The sequence below is a fragment of the Mobula hypostoma genome, chromosome 28, assembly GCF_963921235.1.
Source record: "Mobula hypostoma chromosome 28, sMobHyp1.1, whole genome shotgun sequence".
In the NCBI taxonomy this organism is placed as follows: domain Eukaryota; kingdom Metazoa; phylum Chordata; class Chondrichthyes; order Myliobatiformes; family Myliobatidae; genus Mobula; species Mobula hypostoma.
The window spans coordinates 24,700,825-24,715,810 of NC_086124.1; the positions used below are offsets into that span (position 1 = coordinate 24,700,825).

Consider the following 14,986-nt stretch of genomic DNA (forward strand, 5'->3'; position numbering starts at 1 on the left):
CAGGGTTAAAGGTCAATAGGGTCACGTGAGGCCAAGGCACCAGCCTTCCCAACACCCCGTGGAATGTGGGGAGGAGGGGTACGTCATCTTTTTGGTCAGAGAGCGGAACAAATATTTTCCCTCTGTAACCTTTGTTATTTATTTAGAGAGATACAGTGCCCTACGAGCTGCTCCGCCCAGCAACCCCTGAAAAATCCGATTTCACAATGACCAGCCAACTTTGGACTGTGGGAGGAAACCGGAGGAAATTCATTACAGAAGATTCCGGAATCCGGAATCCGACGTTGGGAATGCCCCAACCTGTAAAAGCATCGCATTAACTGCTACACTCTCGAGCGGCCTGGAGGCCTCCTACAGGGTCAAAGGTGAGGGGGCATTGGGTAAGATCACAGATTGAAGATTGGCCCCAAAAGCAGGGTTGCAGGGTCCCTGAGCTCCCCACGAGGGTGTGAAGAGGACAGGCAGCCTCCCACCCCCCACCACCCTGCCCAGACGCCCCTCAACCACCCCCTCACCGTCCGCTCACCTTGTCGGGCTTGAAGTTGGGCGGGGCGGCCTGGATGTCGGCCATGAAGGGGCTGTACTTGATGTCCTCGTTGTTACAGAGGACGTGGACGGCGTACTCCCCGGGCTCCGTGGGCCAGTAGCGGACGTCGCACGAGCCGTCCCCCTTGTCGTCGCACTCGATCTTGGCTTGGGACGGCCCCTCGACGGAGAAACCTGCAAAGGGGTGCAGAGGAAGGGCGGTTACGAGGTGGCTGCAGAGAAGGCTGACCGATATCAGCGGGCACCTTTCCTAAAGACGGGTCGGACAAAATCTTTTTTTCCAACTTATTTTGATTTGGGAGTCCTTGTGCGGGATTCCCTGAAGGGTATAACTTGCAAGTTGTGTTGGTGGTGAGGAAGGCAAATGCAATGTTGGCATTTACTCTGAGAGAACTAGAATGTATAAAAGCAAGGATGTAATGCTGAGATTTTCTGAGGCACTGGTCAGACATTAGTTGAGTATTTTGGCCCTTTGTCTAAGAGTGGATGTGCTGGCATTGGAGAGGATCCAGAGGACGTTTACTATAACGATCCTGAGAATGAAAGGGTTAATGTACGAGGAGCATTTGAAGGCTCCGGGCCTTTATTCTCTGGAGATCAGAAGAATGAGAGGGGATCTCATTGAAACCTATCGAATACTGAAAGGTCTAGATAGAGTGGATGAGAAGGGCGTTTCCTATAGTGAGGGAGTCTAGGACCAGAGGGCACAGCCTCAGAATACAAGGATGTCTCTTTAGAACAGAGATGAGGAGGAATTTCTTTAGCCAGAGGGTGGTGAATCTGTGGAATTCATTGCCACAGATGGCTGTGGAGGCCAAGTCATTGGGTATATTTAAAGCGGAGGTTGTAGTCAGGGTGTCAAAGATTACGGGGAGAAGGCAGGAGAATGGGGTTGAGAGGGATAATCAATAAGCCATGATGGAATGGTAGACCAGGCTCGATGGGCAGAGTGGCCCAAATGTGCTCCTATGCCCTGTGGTCTAATGGCCCAATGAGGCAGGCCGCCCATGTGACCAATTAACCCACGAACCGGTGCTTTTTGGCACGTGGGAGGAAGCCGTAGCTCCAGGAGGAAACCCACGCGGTCACGGGATGAACATAGAAACGCATTTCAGGCAAACGTCGACCAACACAGGCCAGGGCTGAGCGGGGGGAGGAATCTGGAGCCGCATGGCCGCGGGGAGAACATGGCTCAATGGGCCGAACGGCCAGCTGCTGCTCCGTCACAGATTTCTCCCGACAGCTCGTAACTGCAGACCCCTCCCCGTGCCTCGCCCCCTCCCCCAGCGGCACTCACCCAGGGTCCCAACGTCGGTGCCGATGGCCTCCACCACAAAGTCAGCCGATTGTCCAGCCACTCCTCCCTCCAGGCCTGGACCCCACGCCCTCACCTTCTGAGGCCCGGCCTCGGACCCCACCTTCACCTCAAAGGGGCTGCGGGAGGAATGGGAGGAGGCTCGCTGAGTTAGGCGCAGAGGAAGTGGGCCGGAGGGACGGGCACAGACAGGGAGAGGGGGACCGCGATGAGAGAGGGGAGTGTGAGGGGCTGAGAGAACAGAGCGAGACAGAGCGCAAAGGAGAGAAGGAGAAGGCGCGGAAAGAGCGAGGCAAGAGGGAGAGAGGGAGGGTGGGGGAGAGGGAGAGATGGAGAAAGGGATGGTGCTGGGGAGACGGGGAGCGTTGGGAGAGGGGGAGGGGAGAGAGGGGGATTGGGGGTGAATGGGAGGGGGAGAGAGAGGGGGGATGGGGAGGGAGGGGGAAACGGGAGAGGAGAGGGGGAGAGGGGATGAGGGAGGGGGAGAGGGCGGTGAATGAGAGTGGGAGAGAGGGTATGGGGGAGGGAGGACAGAGATATTCCAGACAGTGTGGGGGCCGTGAGTAGGAAAGGAGATGCAGAGAGGGAGGGGGAGGGAAGGGTTCAAACGGGCCGGTGAGGGAGGTACACACCTGCGAGGAATGTGCTGGCCGCCCCAGGTGATGGTGACGGTGTAGGTGCCTGGCGTGTTGGGGTAGTACTCACAAGCGTAGACACCTTCGCCCAGATCCTTCTGCCTGACCAGTTCCTCGAGACCCTCTGAGAATGGAAACAAGACACGGTCAAACACACCTCCCCGCCCCACAACCACCCACGTTCCTGCCCAGTATTCCCTCGCAGGCTGGGGTATTTTTGACAAAGTTCATCTGATGAACAGTGGAGAGTATCCTGCCTGGTTGCACCACGGCCTGGTATGGAAAAGCCAATGCCCAGGAATGGGAAAAGCTGACAAAAAGTGGTAGATAGGGCCCAGTCCATCACAGGCAAAACCCTCCCTGTCATTGAGCACGTCTACTAGCAGCTCACCACAAGAAAGCAGCATCCATCGTCAATGACCCCCACCACCCAGGCCATGCTCTCTTCTCGCTGCTGCCATCAGGAAGGAGGTACAGGAGCCTCAGGTCCCACACCACCAGGTTCAGGAACAGTTATTACCACTCAACTGTCAGGCTCCTGAACCAGCGTGGATCACTTCACTCACCCCAACACTGAACTGATTCCACAACCTATGGACCCACTTTCTATGACTCTACAACTCATGTTCTCAGTATTAGTTTATTTGCACAGTTTCTCTTATTTTGCACATTGATTGTTTATCAATCTTTGTTTGTGTGTAGTTATTTTGCAAACTAAATTGTATTTCTTCTAAATGCCTGCAAGAAAATGACTCAAGGGGATACAAGACCATATGACATCATCGTTATGTGCCGTGTCATATGACATCATCGTTATGTACCGTGTCGCATGACGTGGGCGATTATGGTCATTCCATGACCATGATTGTCCTTGACAAATTTGTCTGCTGAAGTGGTTTGCCATCGCCTTCTTCTAGGCAGTGTCTTTACCAGATGGGTGACCCCGGCCATTATCAATACTCTTCAGAGATTGTCTGCCTGGAGTCAGTGGTCGCATAACCAGGACTTGTGATCTGCACCAGCTGCTCATACACCCATCCACCACCTGCCCCCATTGCTTAACATGACCCTGATTGGGGTGTGAGGCAAAGCAGGTGCTACACCTTGCCCAAGGGTGACCTGCAGGCTAGCGGAGGAAAGAGCACCTTACACCTCCTCTGGTAGAGACAAATCTCCAGCCCGCCTTATAAGACATAGGAGCAGAAATAGGCCACTAAGTCTGCTCCACCATTCTATCATGGCTGATTTATTATCCTTCTCCATCCCATTCTTCTGCCTTTTTCCCGTAACCTCTGACACCCTGACTAATCAATAACATATCAGCCTCTGTTTTAAATCTACCCAATGACTTGGCCTCCAGCCATCTGTGGCAGTGAATTTCACAGATTCACCACCATCTTCTCATCTCTGTTCTAAAGGGACGTCCTTCTAGTCTGTGCCCTCTGGTCCTAGACACCCTCACTACAGGAAACATCCTCCCCCTGTTCACTCTGTCGAGGCCCACAATATTCAATAGGTTCCAGTGAGATCCCGCCCACCCATTCTTCTAAGCTGAAGTGAGTACCAGAGTCATCAAACACTCCTCATACGTTAACCCTTTCGCTCCTGGGATCATTCTTGTGAACCTCCTCTGGACCCTGTCGAATGGCAGCACCTCCTTTCTCAGGTGAGGAGTCAGTTTAGTGCTGAGGTGAGAGAAACGGGTCCAGGAGCCCGGTAGGTGTAGGACAACAACTGCTCCCAAACCTGGTGGCCTTGGGGCCCCAAGACTCTTGAACCTCTCACCCAATGATAAAGAAGAGGGGGAGACAGGTCAAACGCGGGCAGACGGGACGGGCTCATTCGGGGGACCTCAGCTGGCACAGAGTACTAGTTTCCGTCGCGGGCCTTGACGCCTTAATCTGGCTTGAAGCCCGGCCTGCCGAGCTTTGTTTGCTTCAAGGTGCTGTACCAGCATTCTCGTGAGTCAAGGTCGCCAAATCCTTCAGGAGACTGTAAAATTGCCAGTTTGTTTTAGACGGCTCAGAAGTCAGGCTCTCAAAGGGAAGCTCCAGTCTGCAGGTTGCAGCGATTGTTGTCCAGAGGTAGATCTAGAAGTTTTGTAAGCTACCAGCAAAACGTCATCGTATTTCGCCAACGCCATCCCGTGGTGAACATTTGCTGTAATCATGAGACCCCCACCATGCCTCTTCTGACAGCTCCTGTCAGGGCGGGAGGTACAGAAGCCTGAAGTCCCACACCTCCAGGTTCAGGAGCAGCGACTTCCCTTCAACCATTCGGTTCTTGAACCATCCAGCACAACCCTACTCACCACCTCAGTCCAGCAACACTGTGACCACTTTGCACTAGAGAGGATGGTGTAAATCATGGCCTTTCTTGCAAAACTCACCAAACGCTAACAAACTTCTATAGGTGTCCTGACGAAAGTACCCCGACTGGTCGCCCCATAGTCCCCTGCGAGAGGACCCGAAACTTGCAGGGGTTGGAGGTCGGCCTCAATGACCCGGAGAGCTCTGTTGTCCTCGTGCTTTGGCTTTTGATTGGGTCACCCATGTCTGGTAGAGACCAGATTAAGAGTGGTCGACCTGTCCTCCAGGTTTGGGGGTTCATCTCAGGGCTAACAACCCTGACTGGGAAAACAAAACTGCGACGGAAACGGCAATGAAGAATCTTTCTACAGCTGTGTGTGACAGAGTTGGACGACCTTCGTCGCTGCCCAAATTCCAGTGGCATAACAGGCGGTACGTAAGTTGCCCCGAGGTCTGCTACGGCAATTTGAACGCGCGGGTCATAAGTCCAGAGAGTAGTGGACACTGCCCAATACACCCCAGGCACATACTCTCGCCAATGTCGGCAGTATCTTGCAGGCATTCACAGTAGAACAAAGAAATACAACAGTCAAATGAAAAACTACACAAAGGCTGACAACCAGCAAAGGGCAAAATACAAAAAAAACACAAATAATAATAATAAACAAATAATCTTGAGAATGTGGAGTCCATGAAAGTGAGTCTGCAGGTTGTGGAATCAGTTCAGAGGTGGGGTGAGTGAAGTTATCCACGCTGGTTGAAGTTATCCACGATGGTTGAGGGGTAACAACTGTTCCTGAACCTGCTGGTGTGGGACCTCCCTCCCGATGGCAGCAAGAAGAGAGCATGGTGGAGATCTTGGGGATCCTTGATGACGGACAAACTTGTAGATGTGCTCGATGGTGGGGAGGGCGTTGCCTGTGATGGGCTGGGCTGTGTCCACTGCTTTACCGTTCAAGGGCGCTGGTGTTTCCGTACCAGACTGTGATGCAACCGGTCAATAGATGCTCCACCCTGCGCTCTTTGTTGGAGAAGAAGCATTACTTCATCAGAGGGATTGAAATTCTGGTGTGGGGGCAAAAAGAGGCAGATCTTGTTTTCCCTCCGCACCCCCCCCCAGCGATATCCCGACACGTCCCGGCGAACCGCGTGCCCCTCCTGGCCCTGCGACTTACTCGGGTCCTTCACCAGCACTTTCAGCTCCCCGCTGCCCGCTCCCTGGGTGTACACTTTGAAGTCCGCCGTCTCCTTTAGCCGCACGCCCTTGGGCTGCAGCCCCCTGCCGATGGCCCGGCAGGCGTTGGGGTTACACGCTGGGGGGGGGGGGGGGGGCAACAAGAAGAAAAATTTTTTACGAAAGGAGAGGGGAGTGAGTGAACTCCAGATAACCTGTTCTCCTGCAACCCACCCACAGAGATTTCCCAGCCAATACCCCTCCCGCCCGATGGGGTGTGCCAGCGGTGTGACGGGGGTGGGGCGGCAACGTTTCTGGCGGGGGGAGAGACACCACCTCGGAAATGGGGGGATGGGGGCGGGTGGGGGTGGAATTGGACTACGTTGGCCCAATGGGGAGGAGGTGGAGGGTGGAGGCTGGAGAGGGGGGAGGGAAAGGGAGGAAGGGGGTCGAGGGAGTGGGTGAGTAAGGGGGTGGAAGTGAGGGGGGAGACAAGGGGAGGGCGAAGAGAAGACAGGGCAGAATCTACCAGGTAGGTCATAACAGGGACTAGGGAACTAGGTGTGGGCCAAAAAGCCTTGCAGCAGTCTGGCTTGACCAGGAGATGACAGAGGAAGGCAGAGACCCGCGCAGCGTTCATGGGTAACCGCCAGGCGTAGAAGACTGCAGGGGAAAGTGGGTTAGCATCAACGCTTAGGGCCGAAGGGGGAGCTGTGAGGGGGTCAGAACCGTGGATAGACTCACTGGAACCATCAGAAAGAAAGGCATCGGTGGCAGGAGGAGTTCAGCCCGAGCTGCATCCCACGTCCCGGAGACGGCCGAAAGTCAGAGTGCGGAGAGAAGATACGAGCGTGCGAGAGAGAGGGAGAGAGAAAAAGAGAGAGAGAAAGAGAGAACAGTAGAGGAAGGAGAGAAGGTAGTCAAATCTCTGGCTGAATCCACGAGCCACTTCACTCCTGGTCCATTGTTAAACTGACTCAAACCAACCCAACCCACTCAATTCCAGGGGAACTCAATGGGAGCATTCTCCCTCGAGGGGGTGGGGGAAGAACTGGTACAAAGAACCCACCTCCCCCCACATGAACCACAGAGACCAGCTACGCACACCCAACTGCTCAGAACAAGGTTGTCACGACCGCTCTTGTCATAGAAACAGGCCCTTCTGTCCCTCTAGTTCTGTGCAGAACTGTTAATCTGTCTAGACCTGGGCCATAGTCCTCCACAGCCCTCCCATCCCGGTACCTATCCAAGCTTCTCTTCAACATTGAAATCTAACCCACTTCCGCTGTCAGCTCGTTCCACTACCCTCTGAGTGAAGAAGTTGCCCCCTCATGTTTGGCCTCAAATATTTCACCTTTCACCCTCAATCTTTGACCTCTAGTTCACCCAACTTTAAACCCCTAATAATTTTTTATACCTCTATCAAATCTCCCCTCGTTCCCCTCCACTCCAGGAAATAAACTCCTAACCTATTCAGACTTTCCTTATAACTGAGGTCCTCAAGTCCCAGCAACGCCCTTTAAACTTTCTGTATACTCTTTCAATCTTATTGACCTTCTTCCTCTAGTTAGGTGACCAGAGCCGAACACTTCACTCGGCTGACCTGTCTAACTAACAAGGTAGTTTTGCCCACAGAACTACTGCTCACTGGATGTTCTTTTCGTTTCCCTGTCCACTCTCCGTAAACTCTAGAAACTTCCTGTGCATGGAAGCCAACAGATACTCAGACCACCCCATCTGGCACCAACAATCGTTCTCCGGTCAAAGTCACATTTCTTCCCCATTCTGATGTTTGGTCTGAACAACTGAACCTCTTGACCAAGTCTGCATGCTCTTACGCATTGGCTTGCTGCCACGTGATTGGCTGATTATGTATTTGCATCTGGGTCCAGGTGTTGCTGTAGCTGATAAAGCAGCCACTGAGCGCAGAGACGTTTAATTTCCATTTTAAAATCGTCCGGCCACTGGTGTTGTGCCGAGCTATTTTAACTAGTAATTAGCCCTCCTTTTGCTGACAACGTGACCAGATCGGTCCGTTCCCTGTACATTAAATGTTTCTCCAGGAGCCATTTAAACACCTCGATCGTATCTGCCTCCACAGCCTCACCTGGCAGCACACTCCACACCTGCCTCTCACTGCATTAAAAAAAAACTTGCCCTGCAACTCTCTCTCCATGAATGCACGTCCTCTAATATTAGAGATTCTAACCCTGAGGGATAGATACTGACCTTTGCACTCTGACCTCTTACCTCTTCTCCTCACCTCCCCCGGTGCCCCTTCTCCTTCCCTTTCCACTCTCCTCTCCTATCAGATTCCTCCTTCTTCGGCCCTTTACCTCTTCCACCTATCACCTACTGGCTTCTTGCTTCATCACCCAGCTGGCTTCACCTATCACCCTCCAGCTTGTCCCCTCATTCTGGCTGCTTCCCCCATCCTTTCCAGCCCCGATGAAGGGTCTCGGCCCGAGGTTTATTCCCCTCCATAGATGCTGCCCGACCTGCTGAGTCCCTCCAGCGTTTTGTGTCTGTTGCTCTGGATTTCCAGCACCTCTTGTGTCTACTGTTTCTGAGCCCCTTATAAACCTCTGACAGGTCTCCCCTCAGCCTCTGGCTCCCCGGAGGGAAGCTCGTGCGACCTCTAATCCTGGTAAACCAATCCCGTGCCCTCTCCAAAGCCCCGCACGTCCATCCCGCGCTGGATCGAGGAAGGGGAGCAGACCCACCTTTGGCGATGGTGACCGAATAGGGGCTCTTGGGGATGGGGGCGCCGGCGAAGCTGATGGTGATGGTGTGGAGACCCTCGACGGTGGGCCGGTAGGTACAGCGGTAGCAGTTGTTTCCCCGGTCCTCCAGCTCCACGCTGACCGTGTCCTCCTTGCCGTTTGGGTCGGTCACGATTACCGTCACGTTGCCGACCCCGGCGCCTGGCGGGAGCGAGAGCAAGGGGTCGGAGGTCAGATCAGCGCTCGTACAGAGCCCCTCACCTCATGCACCGTTCCCCACCGTGACCCTCCCATCACACCTCGCACACCCCGTCCACCCTTACTCCAGCGACCTCTCTCACCCCATTGCACCTCTCCCCTCCAAACCACCAAAACCCTCCCCTCCTACCCAGCTCAGCCCCTCCCTCCGTGCCCCTCACTTCCCTCAACAACACTCCCCTGTTCCTTCCCTTCATGGAAATTTGCCCTCCTCCACCCTCAAACCCTCTCTCCCTACAGCCCACTTTGCCCCTCCCCTCCCATTCCACCCTCCTAATATTCCAGAACTCCCCTCTCCCTCCCTCCAATCCGCCAGTTCTCTGGTCATCACACACACACACCTCCCAACATCTGGAAAGCCTGCTGCACTAGACCAGAGCTCCTGGGGACACTCGTGCCCCTGCTCCCTCTCTGTCCCGGGGCAGAAAGGGTCAGAGGGTGGGCCAAGGGAGGATTATTGGGAGAAAGATCATCCCCACCGGCAGGGTGAGGAATGGACGGAAGGCGGCTGTCAGGCGAAGGGTCACACCTCACCCCCATCCCAGGGTGGGTGGGAAGGGGGCAGAGGAGGGGATTTCCTCCCACAGTCCAAAGACGGACCAGTTGGAGGGGTTAATTAGTCATTGTAGATTGTCCCGTGGTCAGGCCAGGGTTAAATCGGGAAGGGTGGGGGGGGGATTGCCTGGCAGTGAGGCTCGAAGGGCCGGAAGGCCGGGAATGCCTGTATCCAAAAACAAAATGTTGGGAGAAGAGTTGCCCCACACCCTCCCTCTCTGCCCCAGGACGGGTAGGATGGAGGGGGGAGGGAAAGGGATGTCAGGAGAACGCGCCCCCCCCCACCGCCACACCCTACCTGCGGTGTAGACGTCGAAGTAGGTGGCCTTGTTGGCGACGTTTCCCAGTGGCTCCAGCCCGGGACCCTGGGCCGTCACCTTGCTGGCATCCCCCTGTGCCTTCCCCACCGTCACCTCGAAGGGGCTCTTGGAGATGTGCTGCCCTGCGAACAGTACGGTCACCTGGTGGAGACAGAGGGAGGGACAGGGTGGGGTGGTAAGTGCAGGCCATCAGCTCTACGGTGAAGACCCTCCACTGGGGTGGGGGGGGTGTAACCCCTCGGGAGTGGGGAGTGGGGGAGGTTTCTTCCCGGTGCTCCAGTTTCCTCCCACGTGCCAAGGGCATAGGGTTAGTGTCACCGAGTTATGGGCCAAGCTATGTTGGAGCCGGAAGCCTGGCGGCCCTTGCGGGTTGCCTCCAGTGCATCCTCACTGATTTGATTTGAAGCAAATGACACTTTTCACCGTCTGTTTCGAGGGACGTGCCAGATTGGATTGGCCGTACTGAGAGAGTCCGGGACGGTTGCATGCGTTAGGGTGTCAGAGGGATGGATTTCTTGGGGGAGGGGGGCAGTTTAATACAAGATTATGTTGCCTCCCACACTAACCTGGGCTGAGAGGTGGCAGATGGAGTTCAACCCCGAAAAGTGCGAAGTTCATCCACTTTGGAAGATCGGATACAGGGTTAAAGTCAGGAACAGGAGGATGTTGGGGTTCACATCCACAGACTCCTCAAAGTTGGTAGGACAGATAAGAAGGCATATGGTGTGCTGGGCCTTCATTAGTCGGGGAATTAAGTTGAAGAGCCAAGAGATGACGTTCCAGCTCTATAAAACCCTGGATAGACCACACTGAGAGTTCAGTTCAGGTCAGGTCATCTCATTATAGGAAGGATGTGGAAGCTTTAGAGAGTGTGCAGAGGAGATTTACCAGGATGCTGCCTCGATAAGAGAGCGTGTCTCATGAGGAGAAGTTGAAAAAGCTTGGGCTTTTCTCTTTAGAGCGAGGGAGGATGAGAGGTGACTTGATAGAGGTGTACCAGATGATATGAGGCATAGGTCAAGAGGGGACTGACAGAGAACTCTTCCCCCAGGACGGAAATGGCTAATACCAGGGGTATAATTTTAAGGTGACTGGAGGAAAGTATAAAGTCAGATGTTTTTTACTCAGAGACTGGTGGATGAGTGGAACACCCTGCCAGGGGTGGTGGTGGACACAGATACATCAGAGACATTTAAGAGACTCTGAGGTAGGTACATGGATGATAGAAAAATGGAGGGTTATGTAGAGGTGAAGGGTTGGATTGATCTTAGCGTAGATTAAAAGGTGAGCACAACATTGTGGGCTGAAGGGCCTGTAGTGTTCCAAGTTAAAAATTCTAAGTTTTAAGTTCTAAGTTATACAAGGGCCTCCCTCACACTTAAAATAAGTGTGGTCATTCGACCCAGGGATAAGTCGAGACCAACTACATTGAAGACGCTCCAAGTGGCCAATGGGAAGCCAGGGCCAAACCTGGGGGCAGGAGGAGGAGGGTCGCGGGGCCCAGCTGAGACGGAGCTGAGAATGATCAGGTCACAGGGTACTGGGACCCAGGACAGACTGGCTTCGCCCAGAACAACCATGGCAGGGTCCCTACCTTGTGAAGTCCAACCACTTTGGGTATGTAGTACACGGAGTAGGTGCGGTTTTTGTCGTTATTTGCCGTCACCTTCGCCTGCCGGTGGGGGAGGTGAAGGGGTGGAAAGGGGGAAGGGAGGAAAATGAAAGAGAAACCATAAGACATAGCAGATTTAGGCCACTCGGCCCATCGAGTTTGCTCTGCCATTCCATCATGGCTGATTTATTTTCCCTCTCAACCCCATTCTCCTGCCTTCTCCCCGTAACTTTTGACACACTTGCTAATGAAGAACCTATCAGCCTCCGCTTTAAATATACCCAACGACTTGACCCCTACAGCCGTCTGCGGCAACCAATTCCACAGATTCACCACACTCTAGCTAAAGAAATTCCTCCTCATCTCTATTCTAAAGGGACACCCTTCTATTCTGAGGCTGTGCCCTCTGGTCCTAGACTCCCCCCACCCCACCTCCCCCACTATTGGGAACAGTCCCACGGAAGGTAATGGTCCATGGGACGAAGCCGGCTGGTGCACTGCAAGATCCCAAAAAGTGTAATTCAACTGCAGGCTGGGTTACGGTGGAGCTTCCTCTGTCTCCCCACACTGCCCACCCAGGCCCTAAACCAGAACGATGGGGGTTTCAGGGGGGGAAGCTGGATAAACACTAACAAGGGGAGGATACCAGAATAGAGCAGAGGGGCCAAATGGCCTGCTTTTAAAACAAAAATCCTTTTTCTTGTTTTCCTTCCCCAGTCTTTTTATTAATTTTCAAAATTATAAACATAACAATAATATTAATAAACAGAGAATGGGATTACATTATTGATAGCTAACATTTGCAAACATAAAATTGCTGCAACAAGTATGTTAGATCTCTCCAACTCTAAATGTAATTGAACATGGTAAAGGATAAATGGGGAAAACAAAACTAAAAAAAACCCCAAACTAGAAAAGAAAAAAAAACGCACTAAACTAAGCCAGGCAAAACTAGACTAAACTAAATAAAACTAAAACAAAGTCAGGCTAACATATTACATCGGATACTATCATTAATGTCATTAACTCCACTCTCTGGCTGTATATTACTAGTTAAAAAAATGGATTTGAAAAAGGTCAAACTGTGCTGAGCACGTGGCCAAGTGGTTAAGGCGTTCACCTGGTTACCTCAAGGTCGCTAGTTCGAGCCTCAGCTGTGGCAGCGTGTTTGTGCCCTTGAGCAAGGCACTTAATCACACATTGCTCTAGTCTGTACAAGGAGCGACGCCCCACACAGTCTTCCAGTCTGCACCTTGTAAGGCATGAAAATGCCCGACGCAGGCCTCTCATGGTCTGAGTCGACGTTCCCTCCCCTCCAAACTACATTGTATGAAAATGTTGGGTAAATGATCTCCAAGTCTCTTCAAATTTAACCGAAGGATCAAAGGTGTACCACTTCTGATTCTCTCTAAACTTAACCAGGATATGGTTTGAAATGTAGTAGGAGGATTGAGCTCTTTCCAATTCAATAAGATAGATCTTCTAGCCAGTAATGTAAGGAATGCAATCATCCGACAGGCTGAGGGGGATGAGTAACTATCTTTCATCAGTGGTAACCCAAAAATTGCAGTAATGGGTGAGGTTGTAAATCAATACACAAAACTGTAGAAATAATATCAAAGGTATCGTTCCTATAGTTATCCAAAAAAGGGCAAGACCAAAACATATGAGTCAAGGAAGCAAATTCAGAATGCCACCTATCACAAATAGGGCTTATATGAGAATAAAAATGAGCTAATTTTTAGACATATGAGACCCATGTACCACCTTAAATTGTATCAATATATGTTTAGCACATAAAGAGGACATGTTAACTAATTGAAATTTTTCCCCCATTTTTCTGTAGGTAAATAAAGTTGAAGTTCCCTTTCCCATTCAGTCTTAATTTTATCAGATATACCAGAATGTATTTTCATAATCAAATCATAAATGATTGCTATTAAACCCGTCTGATAAGGATTTAAATCTAATTTTTTTTTCCGTGATATCAAATGGATATGAAGTTGGAAATGTAGGTAGCTTAGTATTTAAAAAGTTTCTAATTTGTAAATATCTGAAAAAAAAATGAGATCTAGGCAAATTATATTTATTGGATAACTGTTCAAAAGACATAAAACGGCTATCCAAAACTAAATCACGAAAGCTTAATATACCCCTCATTTTCCGTACCAAAAAAGCTTGATCTGTAACAGATGGTTGAAAGAAAAAGTTAGATATAATAGGGCTAGATAAAATAAATTGGTTCAAACCAGAAAATTTACAAAATTGAAACCATATTCATAGTGTATGTTTAATTATTGGATTAACCATTTGTTTATTTAATTTAGAAAGAACAAATGGAAGAGGAATCCCTAAAATGGAAGTCAGAGAAAACCCTTGCACGGATTTACATTCCAGGTTTACCCATTGTGGGCATAAAGTTATATCCAAATCTTGTGTCCAAAATATTAAACATCAAATATTAATTGCCCAATAGTAAAATCTAAGATTCAGCAATGCTAAACCACCATCCTTTTTAGACTTCTGTAAATATTTTTTACTTAATCTAGGATTTTTATTTTGCCATATATATGAAGAAATTTTAGAATCTAAAGTATCAAAAAAAGGATTTAGAAATGAAAATTGGTAATGCTTGAAACAAGTATAAAAATTTAGGTAGGACAATCATCTTAATAGCATTAATTCGACCAAGCATTGATGGAAACAATGGGGACTATTTAATAAACAATTGTTTAACCTGATCAATTAAAGGTTAAAAATTATGCTTAAATAAATCCTTATGTTTCTTAGTAATTTTAACACCCAGATAAGTAATCAGTAACCATTCTGAATGGTGAACATCTATAAATTGGAACCTGCATATTTAAAGGGAAGAGTCCGCTGTTATTAAGGTTCAATTTGTAGCCAGAAAAAATTACTAAACTGATCAAGCAAGGATATTACTGCCGGTAGATTTTTTGGGGTGAGAGGTATATGGTAATAAATCATCAGCATATAGTGATAAGTTATGTATTTCATTCCCCCGGGTGACACCAAATATATTAGTTGATTCTCAAATAGCAATGGCAAAGCAATATCAAATAACAGTGGACTAACAGGACGACCTTGCCTGGTGCCGCGAAAGAGATCTTTGATTATTGGTAAGCACCAACTCCAAAGGAGTAAGATATATTAATTTAATCCAAGATATAAATATCGGACTAAAATTAACTTTCTCAAGCGTAGTAAATAAATATGTCCATTGTTGAATGGACAAAAATTCTTAAAGTGCATGCATGGATACAATCTGAAGACTTTCATCAGAATAGAAATTTCATGGTCCACAGTCCACAACTCACCCTTCAACCCCCCCGCCCCAATGAAATTTGATATTTGGAGTGCATTAAGTCATGTTGTCATCATTATTGTAACCAGACCTCTCCCTTTCGAACAGATCCCGCAGAATCCAGTCCTCCCAATCCCCCCCACCTGCCATGGCCAACATTACTTTGCTGATGTGTGGCAAGATCCAAGGGGGTAGAATCAAAGGGGTGGGGGGG

At 50.3% G+C, this 14,986-nt stretch overlaps 1 protein-coding gene across 2 annotated transcripts in view; it reads right to left on the reverse strand.

The window, feature by feature from the left end:
* LOC134338941 (filamin-A-like) overlaps nt 1-14,986 on the reverse strand; it is a 107,226-nt gene that overhangs the window by 47,190 nt on the left and 45,050 nt on the right. For both annotated transcript variants that reach the window (XM_063035153.1, XM_063035151.1), the window contains exons 7-13: nt 11,430-11,507; nt 9,814-9,976; nt 8,703-8,903; nt 5,981-6,118; nt 2,494-2,620; nt 1,844-1,980; nt 527-720 (exon numbers count right to left, since the gene is read on the reverse strand). In XM_063035153.1, coding sequence (XP_062891223.1) covers nt 527-720; nt 1,844-1,980; nt 2,494-2,620; nt 5,981-6,118; nt 8,703-8,903; nt 9,814-9,976; nt 11,430-11,507 — 1,038 coding nt within the window. The remainder of the gene's footprint in view (nt 1-526; nt 721-1,843; nt 1,981-2,493; nt 2,621-5,980; nt 6,119-8,702; nt 8,904-9,813; nt 9,977-11,429; nt 11,508-14,986) is intronic.